General features: G+C 38.7%; 2 protein-coding genes across 3 annotated transcripts; one reads left to right on the top strand and one right to left on the bottom strand.

The window, feature by feature from the left end:
• Nucleotides 1-46: 46 nt before the first annotated feature.
• Nucleotides 47-13221, top strand: USP30 (ubiquitin specific peptidase 30). 2 transcript variants are annotated; one of them, XM_026060331.1, is made up of 13 exons: nucleotides 47-165; nucleotides 250-359; nucleotides 1366-1548; nucleotides 2698-2801; nucleotides 3675-3773; nucleotides 4520-4562; nucleotides 4818-4912; nucleotides 5658-5717; nucleotides 6642-6728; nucleotides 7327-7407; nucleotides 8453-8672; nucleotides 9347-9455; nucleotides 10113-13221. In XM_026060331.1, exons 2-13 carry the CDS (start codon nucleotides 260-262, stop codon nucleotides 10375-10377), a joined length of 1446 nt encoding a protein of 481 aa, XP_025916116.1. In that variant the 5' UTR covers nucleotides 47-165; nucleotides 250-259; the 3' UTR covers nucleotides 10378-13221. The 2 variants fall into 2 exon arrangements, with proteins under 2 accessions (XP_025916116.1, XP_025916115.1); XM_026060330.1 differs by lacking the exons at nucleotides 47-165; nucleotides 250-359 and adding an exon at nucleotides 379-480.
• Nucleotides 13222-13974: 753 nt separating this feature from the next.
• Nucleotides 13975-15878, bottom strand: ALKBH2 (alkB homolog 2, alpha-ketoglutarate dependent dioxygenase; the record flags this gene model as incomplete). The annotated part of the gene is made up of 3 exons (XM_026060277.1): nucleotides 13975-14784; nucleotides 14931-15129; nucleotides 15782-15878. Coding segments are annotated over 3 exons (606 nt in total), but the record flags the coding sequence as incomplete, so codon positions are not given.
• Nucleotides 15879-15882: the final 4 nt, after the last annotated feature.

Genomic DNA, 15882 nt, shown 5'->3' with positions numbered 1-15882 from the left:
CCCCGGCGGGGGAACCCCGGGCGGGGACCAGCCTTCCGCCGCGCCGTTCTGCGCGACAGCGACAGATAAACCCGCCCCGGCGCCGCTCCGGAGCGGCCCAGCCGGGGCGCGGCAGGAGCCGCCGGGCGGTTCGCGCCCTCCCTCCGCGGACACTTATACACACACGTACTAGATATGTTCAGCGTCTCGCTTATTGCGCCGTCAAGGATAGCCATTCCCTCATTTATTTGGTTTTTTTTCCCGTTTCAGGCATAAAGTGATGAAGAACTGGGGCGTTATAGGGGGAATCGCCGCCGCGCTCGCCGCGGGGATCTACGTTCTCTGGGGTCCCATCACGGAGAGGAAGAAACGCAGGAAAGGTAGGGAGAAGGCAGCGGGGGAGCGGAGGGCTGCGCCGCGCCACGGCTTGTGTCCCCGAGAGCGCCTCTTCCGCGCGTTTTCCAGAAAGGATGAGAAGTATTTCCAAGACTTAAATCTCCTGTGCGTTATGAATTTCTTTCCAGCAGTCTCCTCGATTAGAAATGTTCTTATTTCTTTTTATTATTATTATTATTATTATTAGCTTCAGTAAAATCTTTTCTCTTACGAAATGTAAAATTTTGGTCACCGCGTCCCCTCATTGTATATAACAAATTAATGAATTTGTGTCAAATAAAGGACTTGCGTTGCTTTTGTCATTTATTAATTGTATCGGCTGAAGTTAAAGAAAAATCAGACATATTAGGCACATCTTATGCATCAGTTTTGCGTTAAGTTCATTAATGAACTGCAGCAAATAATGCCCTCTAAATAGAAATGCAAAATAACTGTTTTCTTATTTAACATTAGCACAAGATAAGTGAAAGTCTCTTGCTAAGCAAAGTTGCATAGAAATGCCTTTTATTAACCTTTGATACTAATCTCAGCAAAAGAAAAAACTTCGCTAAACTGAGCTGAAGTATGCAACGGCATGGCAATGGGCCTATGGCTCTCTTTAAACTTGCACAAGGAGTGGCTTCCACCTTATGAGTTGGAAATAAGTGCGTTACAGTTTTAAATTCCTGTTTGTACAGTAATTTTTAGATCATCCTGAACCTTGATGTTGGTAATGAAAATATACTCCTATCAAAAAAAGAACATTTTTCAGAGAAAATTCAAAAGATATTTTATAATAGTGTATTTCTTAGAAAGCACCATATATATAAACACTTTAGGTTGTGATATTGTAAGTAGGAGAGTCTTCTAGTTTTTTAATGTGAGCAAGTCCAAAATAAACTGAAATAATTTCATCTTAATGTCATTTTAGTGTATAACATAACACTTTCTACTGAAAATAGTAATGTTTTCCTAGACTTATGGTGTAAACTCTTACATATATGTTTGCAGGGCTCGTACCTGGCCTTCTTAACTTAGGAAACACCTGTTTCATGAACTCTTTGCTGCAAGGCTTATCTGCATGTCCATCTTTCATCAAGTGGCTGGAGGAATTTACAGCACAATACAAGACAGACCAGAACCAGTCCACTGAGCATCAATACTTGTCCCTTACTTTGCTGCATCTTCTAAGAGGTATTATATACTTTAAGTTTTTTGTGTGAGGATAAACTAAGAAAATATTTAGCATAAAAGTTATTGTTTCCAGCCTTGTTTCCTAAAGAAAGGAAGATCATGTGGTCTTGCTGTCTTCTTTTTATTATTGTCCTCTATTAACTTGGAACTCATTGGCCAAGTCCAGGCAAATTTCACGGAAGAATAGAGATTGAAAAGGTGTTAGGTGCCTGTACCAAGCCTCAATAACATTTGGCCCAGGGCTGCGTGTGTCCCCAAAGCTGTTCATTTCACTGGCCAGCAGCTGAAAGGTCTCAGGTTTTGTTTGACCTGCCAGGCAATCCAGCAATGGGCAGCCAACCAAGGATCGTGCGCATCTGCCAGCAGGTCAAACAAACCTGGCTAGAGGACCACATGGGCACTCAGAACTCTATATGAAAGAAAATTAATGCATTATAATTTAATTTTAGCATTTTTTCCAAGCATACTATTTTATCAAAAATATGAAATATCAAATGAGATACTGTATGTGGTGCTGGATAAAAATATTAAAACCAGTAAGCCCAGTTTGGTAACCAGTTTCAAACTTGCCCCTGTGCTAAATTCGTTTACCAGTTATATCCTATTTAAACATTCAAAATGTTAAAACAATTTGTTGGCTATCTATCTCTGGCTTTCCTCACAGGGCTGTTTTTTAAAGGAAATTCATTGGAAGTTTTGGTGTCTTGGACATTGTTCATACTAAAAATTGTGCCAGTTAAACATGTACTTTTAAATGAGGAAAGGCTGATGCTATTTTAATACCGGTGTTTCTGTGACATGTGAAGTACCTATTTTTATCCAACCCACGAGTAAAAATTTTTCTTTTCAGACACTGTTTGTACCATTTATTCTCTCTGTATCACTTACCTGAGGCACCTTTCACTTTGTATTAGATCAGAAAAATATATACAGTCAGTTAATCTGTGTCAGATGAGAATGGTAATTTCTTAATACATACTAGTTTGATTGTGATTGTCTAATGATACCTGTAGACCTGTCTTAATCAAGAATAACTCTGCTCTAATCAATTGTATTATGCCTAAGTAATCTAAACCCTCAGATAAACAGATTTGCATTCTAACTGTTCTTACTGGCTCCATCTAACAGTTTAAAATGCAATGTCTCTAGCTTTATCTTGCCAAGAGGTAACAGAAGATGATGTCCTGGATGCAAGCTGCTTATTAGAAGTTCTAAGAATGTACAGGTGGCAGATCTCATCTTTTGAAGAGCAGGTGATTACAGAATTCAAGTTAGACTGCCTGGTATACACCTCATTGCTTAGATACAGGATAACAGATAACTTATGTAAGTTATGGTACTAATAGCTCCGAATGTCAAATCTGAGTCTTCGTTGTAGTGAAAAGTTTGCTTTAAAAAGTGAAGAAAGACAGCTGTGTGATTGATGAATTGTGTTTTCAGTTCGCTTAGATATTTGTCATGGAATTGGTGGCACTTCAAAACCTCTTTCTTAATTACCATTAGATTTGGTACAGTGTAGCCAGTAATATTAAAATATAAGGGATACAGCCCAAACCTCATTATAGATTATGGGTCTACACTGAAGTATCTGTCTGATTCTAGGGATGTACTCTATTTCATTAAGGTTTCCAAATTTAGTTCCATATAGCATACAAATTTTCTAGCTCTTGTTATTAGTATTTTCAATCCCTGTGTAAGTGCAGCTGGCTGATGAACTTGATCAATTGTCTCATTCATAAAATGTGGTTCTCTCTCTCCTTTGTGTTTCAGAGGCAAAGCAAATAGCATAATTTCAATTATACTGTCATTGAAATCAAGGAAAGCAGGCATTTGTGAATTCATTTTTCTTTTTTTCTGCAAGTATTTTAGTATCCTTTGAGTTTATATGGCCCAGAATATTTTTAATAGTGTGTGGTGCCATAGGGTTTAGCTTTGCAGAAAAACTTTTTGGCAAAACTGCAGCAGGTGCACAAATAATTATTACTACATGAACTGGGGTCTAAATGATATTTTTTTCTTTAACTTCCTGCTGCAATGATAGATTCATATGTGCATGCATACTCCTGAGATATGTTTTGATGTCTTTTGTTCTGGCTTCCTCTAAATCTTATGCCTCTATTTAATAGGATGCTCATGAACTATTTCATGTCCTTACCTCTTCACTAGAAGATGAACGGGAACGTCAGCCACGTGTCACACATTTGTTTGACGTGCATTCACTGGAGGTGACCAATGTTATTTCCTTATCAGGAGTATTTGCTTAAGTACTTGATAGTCTGCCTAGATTCCTAAGTCTGTAAAGTATAAAGTGTCTATTTAGAAACTGAAGATGCTTTCATTATATTTACAATGCTATTCTTTAGTATTCTGATAGAAAGGAATCAATAGTCCTGGCAATCAAAGAATAAGAAATTGTATTTTACTATTTTGTATTTATAGTGATCTGAGTTTCATGAGGGCTTTTGCATCCCTAAACCCATTGAATACAGGGATTGCAATACTAGTTCAGAACAGCAGTCCATGTAGGCAGTTATTCTTATTTATAAGCCTTGACCGTGAAAGAGGTTTGAAAACTGCAAAACTGACATTTATGGACTAGTCCATTCAGAGGTGAAGTTGTATCTTAACCCCCCAGTATTAGTGGACAACTTAATGCTGAAGGAAGGTTGTGTAAAATATATAAAAAAGTTTAAGAAATCTGCTAAGCTCATATTTCAGTACTCTGAGGCAGAGAATTCCACAGGTTAATTGTTCATTTTATAAAAAATGTCATTTTTGTCAATTACCAGTTTGTTGTATCTCAAAGTTTTTTTTGGCCTTCCTAAAATACAAAGTGATAAAGAGACAGACCTCCTCCCCCCCCCCAATTGTTCAAATGTCAGAAAAGCATATCAGGGATGAAATAAGAGCATATTTAATACTAAAGGCTTTCTAAGGGGGGATTACTGAAATCTTTTATCTTCCTTTGTAGCAGCCAGAAATAACCCAAAAGCAAATAAGCTGCAGAACAAGAGGTGAGTTTTTTCCATCCTGAAATATGAGTATTTAGTTGTAGTGTAGTCACTTTGTTTATTAATGGGATAATATTAATTGGTCTTTGGTTTTTTTGGACTCAAATACATCTTCCGCCATGAAATACTGTTGATTGTCAGTGGAACAGAGTATGTTTGAGAGGTAGTTACTTTTGTTACTATTGGCCAAAAACGTGGAAGTATAGCGAGGAACACATGTATTGAAAATAGAAGGACAATTGCAACTTTGTATTTCAGGTTCTCTTCCCCCTATGTCAAATCACTGGAAGTCTCAGCATCCTTTTCATGGAAGGCTGACTAGCAACATGGTTTGCAAACACTGTGAACACCAGGTATGAGAATGTGTGTCATCAGGTGTAAGAAAGTGTGTCTGGTAATACTTATACATGAAAACAAAAGGATGCCCAACACTCTGAGCACATTCTGAGGTGAAACCATCTCACATAGTTGATTTAAGCTCCAAAGGTTTGCAGGAATGAGACCTCAGACTGTTACTTAAGTACTTATAGCATTAATGAGAAACAAATACGTATCACAAAATATACCGAAGAAAATTAATTGTGATCTACTTTGTGAGGATAATAACTGTCTTATTAGACAGAATAATAATGGTCTTATTACATTTGGTATTCAGTATCACTGAAAACTCGCTCACATTTTAGGACTAGCTATTCATTCAGCACTCAGTATTGAGATTGCGAATGCAAAGCCAAATTAAGTTGCAGTCCAGTTATCCAGAGCAAGGAGATGAAGATGACCTGGATAAAGCAAAAATACAGAAAATAAATCTCATCTATAGATGAAGCTAAAGAGTACGTTTAGTACTTTTACTTTCAAAAACTTGTGAACAAATTTAATAGCAAGGGCAGCTTCAGCAGAAGCAGGCAGAGTAGCAGCTTCTGCCCTGCATCAAGTGTTCCCCAACACTGTGCTGAGGAAAGTGGGATTTGCTGAGCCTACTCCCCCAGATAATATCTTCATGGATAGCAGAGAGCATATATTCATCTTGTGTGACACTAGTTTTTCTGGACTGTCATAGACTTTGGCTCAGTGGATATGTGAAATATTTTCTTACAGAGTCCTGTGAGGTATGATACTTTTGACAGTCTCTCACTGAGTATTCCAGCAGCTATGTGGGTATGTATCTCTTGCTGATGTGTGATCCAGCCAGTCTGTCTGTGGCCTTGTAGTCATAGCTTTATCTTAGACTTTACTAGTGTCTTTTCAAGATGCTAAGGCCTAACTGTTAATGAGTAGCTACGGTTTATTTTCTTACCTTTACAAATGATCTTGTTGCGCTAATATAGTACCTTTCTGTTAACAGGCTGGGGCAAATTAATATGACAAGCATGACTTTGTTGGCATCAATAGAGTTTTCTGTTTCTCATGGTGGAGTATTTGGTCCTTTCTGCATAATTTGAACAGACCAGATCATGTCCTGAGTGCTGTGCATTTCCAGCAGTCTTAGAAAGTGGCCTATAGGTCTGTCTCTGTGGTGATGATATGTAAGTTAGACAATGACAGACTCGAATCAAGTGATTTCAACAGGGAACGGTTTGTTTCTTTCTGGACTTACAAAAAACTGCAAATGATTAAGTATTTTAGCTTGTTTTGGCAAAATTTGTGGGAGATTTGTCTTTTCAGACAAGGAACAACTAGCTGCATTCATGGAAAGTCTGTGACTCATATCTACAGGATGTTCTCCTAGACTGCTAGGATTGGGATTTTGACGCACCTTCTGCTATTTGTGTTTTGTTTTATGCCATCATTAAAGATTATGCTGTTCATGCCTGCAGTATGTAGTATAATCTACAAAGGAAGACAGGAATAACTGACTAAAATACAACCAAAATGCTAAATTTCTGCTATGTAGAGGTCAGAGTGAGAATTCCTATAGTTAGTTACATTATGTTTGTTTGATACTCAAAGCCATTTAGTCAGTTTTGTCAAGAAGTCAGCCTGGAATTTTTCAGTTTCTGTGAAAGAGAACCTTTTCTTTCACAAAATTAAATAATATGCACCCCCAAACTTCTGCAAATAACTTTGTTTTTTCATACTAAGGGTCGTCCTATGACACTGGATCACTGTCTCCATCATTTCATCTCCTCTGAATCTGTAAAGGATGTTGTATGTGACAATTGCACTAAAGTATGTCATTTTAATTTCTATAACCTAGCTCTATTTCAAACCCACTGATTGAGAATCATGGCTTCAGTGCTCTCCTTTCTCCTCTTCTCCTTTGTTTGTGACTTCAGGAAGCCTCTAGCCTGCCTGGGATTTCTTATGTTTAAAGTGGGTTATTATCTCACAGAATATTTTGAAGCTTTATTTATTATTAATATTACAAAATCGATAAATATTTTATTCTGTACTTGCCAGGTATTATTTAGATAATATTTGGGATAGTTTCTTGTTCTGACATTTTAAACAGTATTTTACCGTTGCCTGTAATTTAATGATAGCATAGAGCCAAAGTGTTTGTTTCAAAACCAACAGAAATGGCTTAAGACTAAACTTAAATCTGGAATCTGTGTTTGTTCTGTAAATGCTCATTTCTACTTGATTTTGCTTTTTAATTCTGATTCTGAAAAAAGTTGGTGGGAAATTGTAAATGCAATTAATGAACTGAGCGTAGTTCTAGATAGGAAATCACTGTTGTTTGCAGTGTGCAAACCTGCAGTATTATTCTGTGCAAGTTGATAAAGCATGTAATCAAATGGCTCTTATTTTTTCCCTCTGATTTCAGATTCAGGCAGAAGGAACTCTGCATGGGCAGAGCATAGAAAACCAGAGAACAACATTTGTTAAACAATTAAAGCTAGGAAAGGTGAGGCAAGTTAACCCTCAAAATCAAATTTTAAATTCTGTTAAACAGTAATTTCTTTCTTCAGTCTTTTTGCTTGATATCCACTTCTTGGTATTAAACTTCTTTAATGTTTTACTTGAAAAAGTGAGCTCATTTGTCAAATATCTGTAGGCATTGAGGCCTCAATTCAGCAAAGCACTGAAGTCTATAGCTTAAAGAATGAGAGTATTCTACTGTTATTCAGCAAAGCACTCAAGCATGAGCTTGGTTCAGTTGCAGTTCGTATGTCTTGCAGTAATTTTTGATTTCCATGGTAAGTGAAGTGATCCATATACACATCTGTTTGTACGTTGTTTAGCAATTGCACATTCAAAGAAATTAAAATATTCTGAATACAGCTGGTTTAAACAAGTGAAAATGGTGCTAAACAGCAGGTGCTATTTAGATTAGAAGACCTTATTATGAGTCTCTCTTTGTTCTGTGATCATATAATGCAGTGGACAACAGGGCATTGGTCTGTAATTAAGAGCCTCAGGTTAACCCTGATTGACAGAGGTTAACCCTGGTGTTACTTTTGAGTGTTCAGATATTTATAACTGTTTGACTTTTTTTCCCATGGCACTTTCACTGTGCCAAACCGTAGCTTATTAGGTATTAGCAAATGCCTTACAACAACTCACTCCAGCTCATTACGATCCTGTTTTCTGCCTCACAGATCAACAAGCTAAATGAGATTGACAGAGAGGTTGTTAAGGAACATGCATGTAGTTTTACTGATTCTTCTCCCATATGGAGAAAACTCTGTTAACATTAGCTATCCTACCATCTAGAGAGCAGTAGTAGCATTATTAGAAATCTCCAAGTTTCTGGGTTTGTATCATCTTTTAGAGATACTATTGCCAGTAAGCTTACATGCAGATAAAGTAGCACATGAGGGAACAGGTCAATGACTTATTTCCTCATCCACTAGACTTCCCAGTTGCATTAGTACGCTTTTAACTTTACAGCTGTTTCTCTTCATTTAAAATGTATTTTGACTTTCCTTTTCCGTGGAAACTTGCTGAAGCTCCCTCAGTGTTTGTGTATCCATCTGCAAAGACTGAGCTGGTCAAACCAAGGCACTCCTCTGAAACGTCATGAACATGTACAGTTCAATGAGTTCCTGATCATGGACATCTACAAATATCACATTCCTGTTCATAAATCAAACCAGAATGATCTGAATCAGAAAAACCCTGAAGAGACAACCTCTGAAACAAAGGATGGGACAGCAGTAAAACCTTCCGGTATTTAATTTAAAAATAAAATATATCAGGTATTTCTACATTTCAGTGATAAACAAAGCATTCTAGTCTGCAGAATGAATATAAAAGCAGCATCTTTGTTTGGATGTGTGCTAAGAGGACAGGTAGAGTCCTTTTTCTGGCAAGCATTGAGATACCCTGTTCCAGGTATATAGTTCAATTTTTACCATTTAATTCAATTCTGCTAAATATAAAACAAAAACAAACAAAACAACAACAACAAAACATATAAAGCTGGCATGTTTTAGGTCCAAAGAATGAGTGCATGTTGAAGTCAGGAAGTCCTCCTAAAGATTATCTTGTTAGAAGAGATTACTAAGACTTCAGCACAAGCACAGAAAGGACTCTGGGAACGGTAGCTTCTTACAATTAGAAAATCTATCTGTAATAATTTATGTCTGTCATTTAGGCAACTCAGTATTTCACGTAGTAAGGGTTCTGTAAACATGGTCATTTTTATATTTCTGTCATGTAGAAACAATTACCACTGTCTTTGGATATTGTATTCTTCTACATCTCTACAGTACTGTGATATGTAATTAATTAAAATAAGTAAAGTACTTTCATATTCTCTGATGAAAGGTACTGTAGAAACAAAATCACTGATATTTGTAACACAAAAGATAAGCTAAATTACTGTCTACTTTCTTTGGCAGATGCAGAGCAGCCATGTAGCACTAAATCACTCTTTATGAATGGTGCCTGCTCCCCTTCATTTTTAATGACCTCGGGAACTTTTCCACTTACTGCATTCCCTGAATGCAGGTAAGTTAGAGATTTGTACCTATCTTATAATCTCTGTCTCTGCAAATTTTGTTTTCTTTTATTCTGTCTTTATTGTGAGGTTGTGTAGTCATAGAATTTAACATCCATCCTGGGTCCCATGCAGAAATCATTCCTCATCTCTTTGGCTGATTTTTAGTGGTTGTCTTTGGCTCCATTTCTCTCCTACTAGAAAAGGGAGTAGACTCTGAATTTTGCTTATAACATAATCTCCTGGTTCATGTTGCAGCAGTCATCCTTCTGAATAGCCATCATCTTATTCTTGCTGTTCTCCTCTACCCCTCCCTTTCATTTTTCATCTTATTCTTACAGTTTTTAAAAATATTACATAAATTCTAACAGATCTCAATTTTTTTTTCCAAATATTTTATTTAACAAGCTCAATTTCAGTTGGAGCTGCCACAGTTTTACTTGTTGGTAAATCCTGCCTTGATGCTCCTCCATTTGAGAATGTTCACCCATTTTCATGCCTGTGACCAACGTATAGTTAGTTCTCTCAGAGAACTCTCTCATGGAGCCATCTATTTGCTCTAAAAAAACTCCCCCTACAACTAAACGCAAAGCAACTGGGGCTTCTTCTGGTGCATGTGTGATCTGCAAGGGTTGCTGACCCCTTCCTTTTTCTCATTTGCCCTTCAGTTCCCCTGTATACCTTTACCGTCTGATGGCAGTTGTAGTTCATCACGGAGACATGCATTCTGGACACTTCGTGACTTACCGTCGCTCTCCACCTTCTCCTAAGAACCCACTCTCTATCAGCAATCAGTGGTTATGGATTTCAGATGACACTGTTCGCAAAGCTAGTTTGCAGGAAGTCCTTTCTTCTAGTGCTTACTTGCTTTTTTATGAGCGTGTTCACTCCAGGGTACAGCACCAAAGTTTGGAGTTGAGGGCCGAAGAGTGACTAAGAGAGCTGAAGAAGGACAAAAACTGACAAAATCCCTCTAATGAGATCTACATTGCACCTCCTGTCTGTTATGCAAATAACCCACCGCAGGCCCTTTAACTTTCCCCTTCCTCTATGGCAATGGCTGGCTCCTGCTGGGAGTTAAGTGTTTCATACCAAAATGACGCTACCCAAAGTCGGTCTGCTAATGTTGTGCAGTCCAAAGTGTATCTGCATTAGAGAAGCATTTATTCTGTTTCAGTAGTATTTTGTCTGCCTCACAGCTCTGGAACAGACATTTCAAACAGAGACTTCCCAAGGCCATGTTCCTTATCCTGATGCATATGTAAGTTTTCAGATGGAGATGCTTAATCCTATACGTTTCACTGCAGACATTTCTGAACAGGAGAGCCCCAGAAGTGGTTGATAGGAAGCTACTGTTATCAAAGGCAATGATTTTAAAAACAATAAAGTGCCTTGAGCTCATTTGAATGGTTACGTTACCATTGTCTGAGTCTCCTGCATGTCAGTTATGTTCTGATAAACGTCTCAAGATGATAGGAAGAACTACTAACTGAATCAGATTTAATATCCTGGCTGATCAATAAAGCAAGGCATCTCTATGTAGCATGCATGATCCAAAAAACTACTTTCCTATTTATGTTGTTTTCCTAACATTTCAGTTCTTTATATATCGTAGAAATACCTCTACTGATTCAAACTGCAGTTTTCTTTTTCCAGGAAAAGAGATCAAATTTTTAATCAAAAGCTGAGACACTGATTTGTTGCTCTGTATCTTTGGAATTCAGGTGAAATTAAGAGACAGAAGCATTTGTTAGCAATCAGTATTGTAATTTTCTTCGTCACTATGAAACTGTTGAGTAATATTGCTTGTAGTATTGACTACACCTTTTAATGCTATTATTTCAAGGCTACTGTAATTGGTGTTCTAGACTTACCCTTCCCATTTTAATGCTGAACACTGCCATTTTTCATCATCCATTCAAATATATGCTGTCTGGCTTGCAATATAGCTTGTACTGGTTGTAATTGTGAGCTGAGATGTATAGCAACCCAAGCATCATTGTGAGTTAGAATACGCACAGTTGAATCAGGACTGGTAGGCACTTGTCTGGTGAAGTAGTACAGTAGTCTGAAAAGACTGGTGTCACTGTATTACTTACTTCTATTTATATGGAGGTCTGTGTAAGTTGTACTTTGCTGCTCTAGACTGTTTGAGTAAAAAACCCAGACAAACCACAGAGGGAGCAGAAGCAAAAATTACCCTTTTGACTGCTTCTGAATTATCAGGAATAAAGTATGTAGACTATTTTTAGCTCTTTTCTATCCTTGTACCTTGGAGACAAAAAAGATTTATTCTCAGACTAGCTTTTTCAATGTAAAACAGCAACTAAGTTTTCAAATGGTAACAGCTGTCTTAATAGTTTTTTAGAGCAACTTTGTACCTTATGTATTCATATCACTGCCGGAAGCTCATAAGCATTCAGAGTTCTTTAATGGGAGGCTTGAAACCCACCAAAATAGGAATAGTAATGAATATATATGAAAACCTATATACTATACTTCACTCACATCATTCCAGAGCAGGGATCACAATGCCTGCTCCAAATAATGCTCATAGTATATAAAACAGTCTAGATAAATCCACTGACATATTAGTTCCTGAGAAGCCTCTCCCTCTGTACTAGGGTAGCAGTAGCATGTTTTTAACCTTTCTACTTATGGGAAAAATAACAAAAAGGCAAAAAAACCCTAAAAGGATGCAAAATGCCAAAAACATTCTGGCCATTGAACTAAGATCTAACAGACTTGCAAAAGGTCAGAGAAGAGAAACTCCTCCACTCTGGACAGCAGGAGTGTGCAGTAGGAGCTCTGTAAAGCAGTGTTGGGTGTCACCTAAGGAAAAATAACATGCAAAGCATCTAGCTCCAACAATTCTACCATTTGTACCTCAGAATTTCAAAAACATTTCCACTGCCAGTAGTATATATTCTGCAATACCTACTCTCAGCATGGTCTGTTTAGAGATTTTCAGCTCTGTGAATCTTTGTGAAGTTCATCTGAACAGGTCACTTTGTTTAGAAAGCAGTAACGGTGGAGTCAGAATATACGCACACAATGGACCAACAGTCTTAAACTCATCAGCCTATAACAGTGACATGAAGCCACATATTACTGCAAGTTTGCATGTTTAATATTTTTCTTTTCCTTTTGCATAGAACTGCTTTCCAGCAGGGGCCAGTTTGATGAGAATGAAAGCACAGTCACTGTAAGACATTGATAAACTGCTCTTTTTCACTCAGCTGCAAATTTACTCTGAAATTTCCTCAAGGGCTATAGAGATGAGGGTTGAGTAGACAGCATTTGTTCTAGCTTTCACTGTAAGGAAAGAGTAGGTGGTCTTGGCTTAGCCCTCATTGTGAGGAAGGAAGCAAGTGTCAGCACTTTGGTCCTGGTCCTGAGCCATGCTAGATACTGTCAGCCTAATCGGAGCATCAAAGACTTTTGCAGATATTTGCCACCTAACCCTCACCTTTTGAATTCTGTGGGCTCTGTGCAGGCACATGAAGCTCATCGAATGCTGTATTTGTTATTCACAAGCTTCCGTGGTGGAAAAGGTGTTAATAAAATGTAAAAGGTTATAAAACATCAGATATATGGGAAACAGACCTCCAAGATGACATCTCTGTATTTGGATTATTCTTGTTTTATTGTGTATATTATTTAAAGTGTATATTAGAGTCAAACCACTGCACTGCAGTTTGAAGTTGTGTTTTCCCTTCAGGGTATTTTTGTAACTGTACAGTAGCAATAAAAGAACAAACTTACTAGTAAAAGTAACTGTTCCTGTGTGGTAATATCTTGAAACAAATATCAAGCTATAAGCCAAACCACATATACTGTATCTATCTGATAAAAATAGCACTTGTTCACATTATCTGGATAAGAAACATTCCTCCAGGAGCTCTTCATGTTATATATAGCATTTGCTGGTACTGAGAGAGGGTGGGAAGTCCCAGATTGTCTAAACAGACATTAATTCCATGAAGTTATGGATAGATCTACCACTGCAGGCTAGAGACAGTCACTAATTCAGATGCTTGTAGCCTGGTTCACATTTTTGCTCAGTACTTACATTGCTTGATTCTTCAATATCTGTTGTTGGCTTTGGAAGGTCTTTCTTCATTTCAGTAGGATTCACTGTGAGCATGGGAGGTCATGGCCTTCAGATGGTCAGAATGGAATCCCTAGGGATAATTATTTAGAAAAAAGCAGATACTCTCAGAAGTTATAGCCTTCCAAGTTGTGCTGTCCATACAAATTCTACAACCCCATCTTTCCCCATGATGTAATCTTATGTTCTCTGACGTCTATGCAGCTGTAGGACCTCGGGAAGAGGCAGCCGTCCCCCTGCGCTGCAGCACCTCATGCTTCCTCCTGCCCCAGCACACCACTGACCAAAAGAACCCAGTCTCCCAAGCAAACAGATGTAGAGCAGCAGTGAATATATGCAGACAAAACTCAGTTGCTGTAAAATACATAGCCAGTCATGTTGCACTCACTATATTCATATCTCCATACTCTTCTTTTTCATGTCAGTCTTTTATTTTTAAAAAACAAACCATCTCTCATTGACAGAGCATACAAGAAAGTGTCATTCTGTTGAACAATATCAACCTACAGGACCACTCTAAACGATTACACCTTTTTGTACTTTATAGTATTTATAAGACATTTTGCAGCTATTTCAAGGATATACCATATTTTGATCTTTTTGAAAAACTGGTTAGATTAAGATCAGTTGAGAACAAAGTTCTTCCTGAGCCAAAGAAAACAAGGGTATCGGTCATTAAAAATAATGTGTATTGGCAGGGCAACAGCAACATGTTACTGAGAGAACAATAGTCTTGTCATTTAAATGAGCAATTTATTTATTAGCAAGTTACCAAGCACACTGTCCCCTCTTCTGGTTTAACTCATCCAATACCTTGGATCATCAGAGATAGTGCTTGAAAAAGAAATTGACAGTTATGTGAGGGAAGCAAGCTCCCCTTTTTGAAGTCAAAACACCAGGTGCTTGATTGCTAAATATTTCACTTTCCAGCTAGAGTCATCACTTTTCGAAATGTCAGGTTGATTCTTGGGGCGAGCACTCTCTTGCGGGTGGGCAGGCTGTGATACCAATACACATTGGTGGGATACTTCATCATCAGCAGACTACCATGGGCTAGCTGCAGTTTGATGGGCTTAATGTGGCGCGTTGCATTTTTCCCTCTGGAATCACAGTGCCTGAAAATAAAGTCCCTGCAAGCTCCAAACGACACAGATGCAATAGGACTGCGTGGAACCAGTTCTCTCTCATCATCTCGATGTTCACCTATGTGGTCACAACCATCTTTATATCTGTGAACAGAACAGATTAGTTAGTTCTTCTACCAATCCAATGAAATGAATGCCAAATGACTCCTCAATGATCTCTCAGTAGTGTCGCACAAGCAATTTTTCATTTGAACAAGAAGTTGCTTGATGCAACCAGAAATCAGACATACCTGTTAATAAGGACAAAATTAAAAGTATGCCCAGTGTGCAAAGCAATGCGGTCTCTGATACGTTTGAGAACTGGGATCCATGGCTTAGGGGAAAAGGTAACGCCTGAGTAAGTGTATGTTAACTCAGGATCTCCATAGGTCACCTGCTTCCTTGGAATGCTGTGCCATTTGCCGAACACATGCAATTTTGTCAGCTCACCTGTTTCAATGAGAGATAAGAGAGATCAAAACAAACTCTGCATTCTAGTTAGCGTAAGATATTTTATCTTAAATATCAGGATCTGATCAACAGCAATTAACAATCAATCACCCTCTACCATTCCCAACTGCAACATACTCCTTGATTTGGAGCTACTATGAATTAAAATTACAGTGTGAAAATAAAAATGGCACATTGCAGCCGACATCCCAAAGCTGTCATCTGTGTTCAAGGGTTTCCATCCCACCAAACTACTTGACGCTCAAGTTTAGCGCTGCCTTACAATCGAAGGGTTGAACGGGACTAACGCAATACCTTCAGCTTCTGCCCATCGTGTCCTGCTGTTGAACGAAAGTGACTGGGAAGAGGTAAAATAGTGCTATGTTTATCCACAAACTCCTACCGCCATTTCGGGGTTCCTTCAGTTCTTCGAAAACGTTAGGGTGTGAATGAAGCTGCTCGGCACGCACGCTTAGAGCTCTAGGAAGCTCTGCAGGATCAGACCTACGTTTGCCCGTTGCTTCTCGAGGTCCTGCAAACGCTGCGGAACCCCCCGCTGCCGTGCGGCAGCTCTCCCCGCGCCGCAGCAGCCCGGCCAGGGGCAGCTGCGACAGCGCTTCGTCCCCCTCATGCGGTGCCCCGTCGCCTTTACCTTCGAAGTACTCCACCTCGTCCTCCAGCTGCCGGAAGAGCCCGTCCGCCTCGGCCGCGCCGAAGAGCAGCCCGTAGTCGCACCTCAGCCCCTCCGCGCGG

This window comes from Apteryx rowi, unplaced genomic scaffold (genome assembly GCF_003343035.1).
Source record: "Apteryx rowi isolate R43461 unplaced genomic scaffold, aptRow1 scaffold_168, whole genome shotgun sequence".
NCBI classification, from domain to species: domain Eukaryota; kingdom Metazoa; phylum Chordata; class Aves; order Apterygiformes; family Apterygidae; genus Apteryx; species Apteryx rowi.
Note: the sequence above shows the minus strand (reverse complement) of the source record. Positions and strands in the feature narration are given on the sequence as shown.

Bases quoted from the DNA above. Each gene is read 5' to 3' on its own strand.
- USP30 (XM_026060331.1), top strand. From the start codon at position 260: ATGAAGAACTGGGGCGTTATAGGGGGAATCGCCGCCGCGCTCGCCGCG. The intron at 6,729-7,326 runs GTATGTCATTTT...CTCTGATTTCAG, and splicing joins TATGTGACAATTGCACTAAA to ATTCAGGCAGAAGGAACTCT. The intron at 8,673-9,346 runs GTATTTAATTTA...TTTCTTTGGCAG, and splicing joins GACAGCAGTAAAACCTTCCG to ATGCAGAGCAGCCATGTAGC.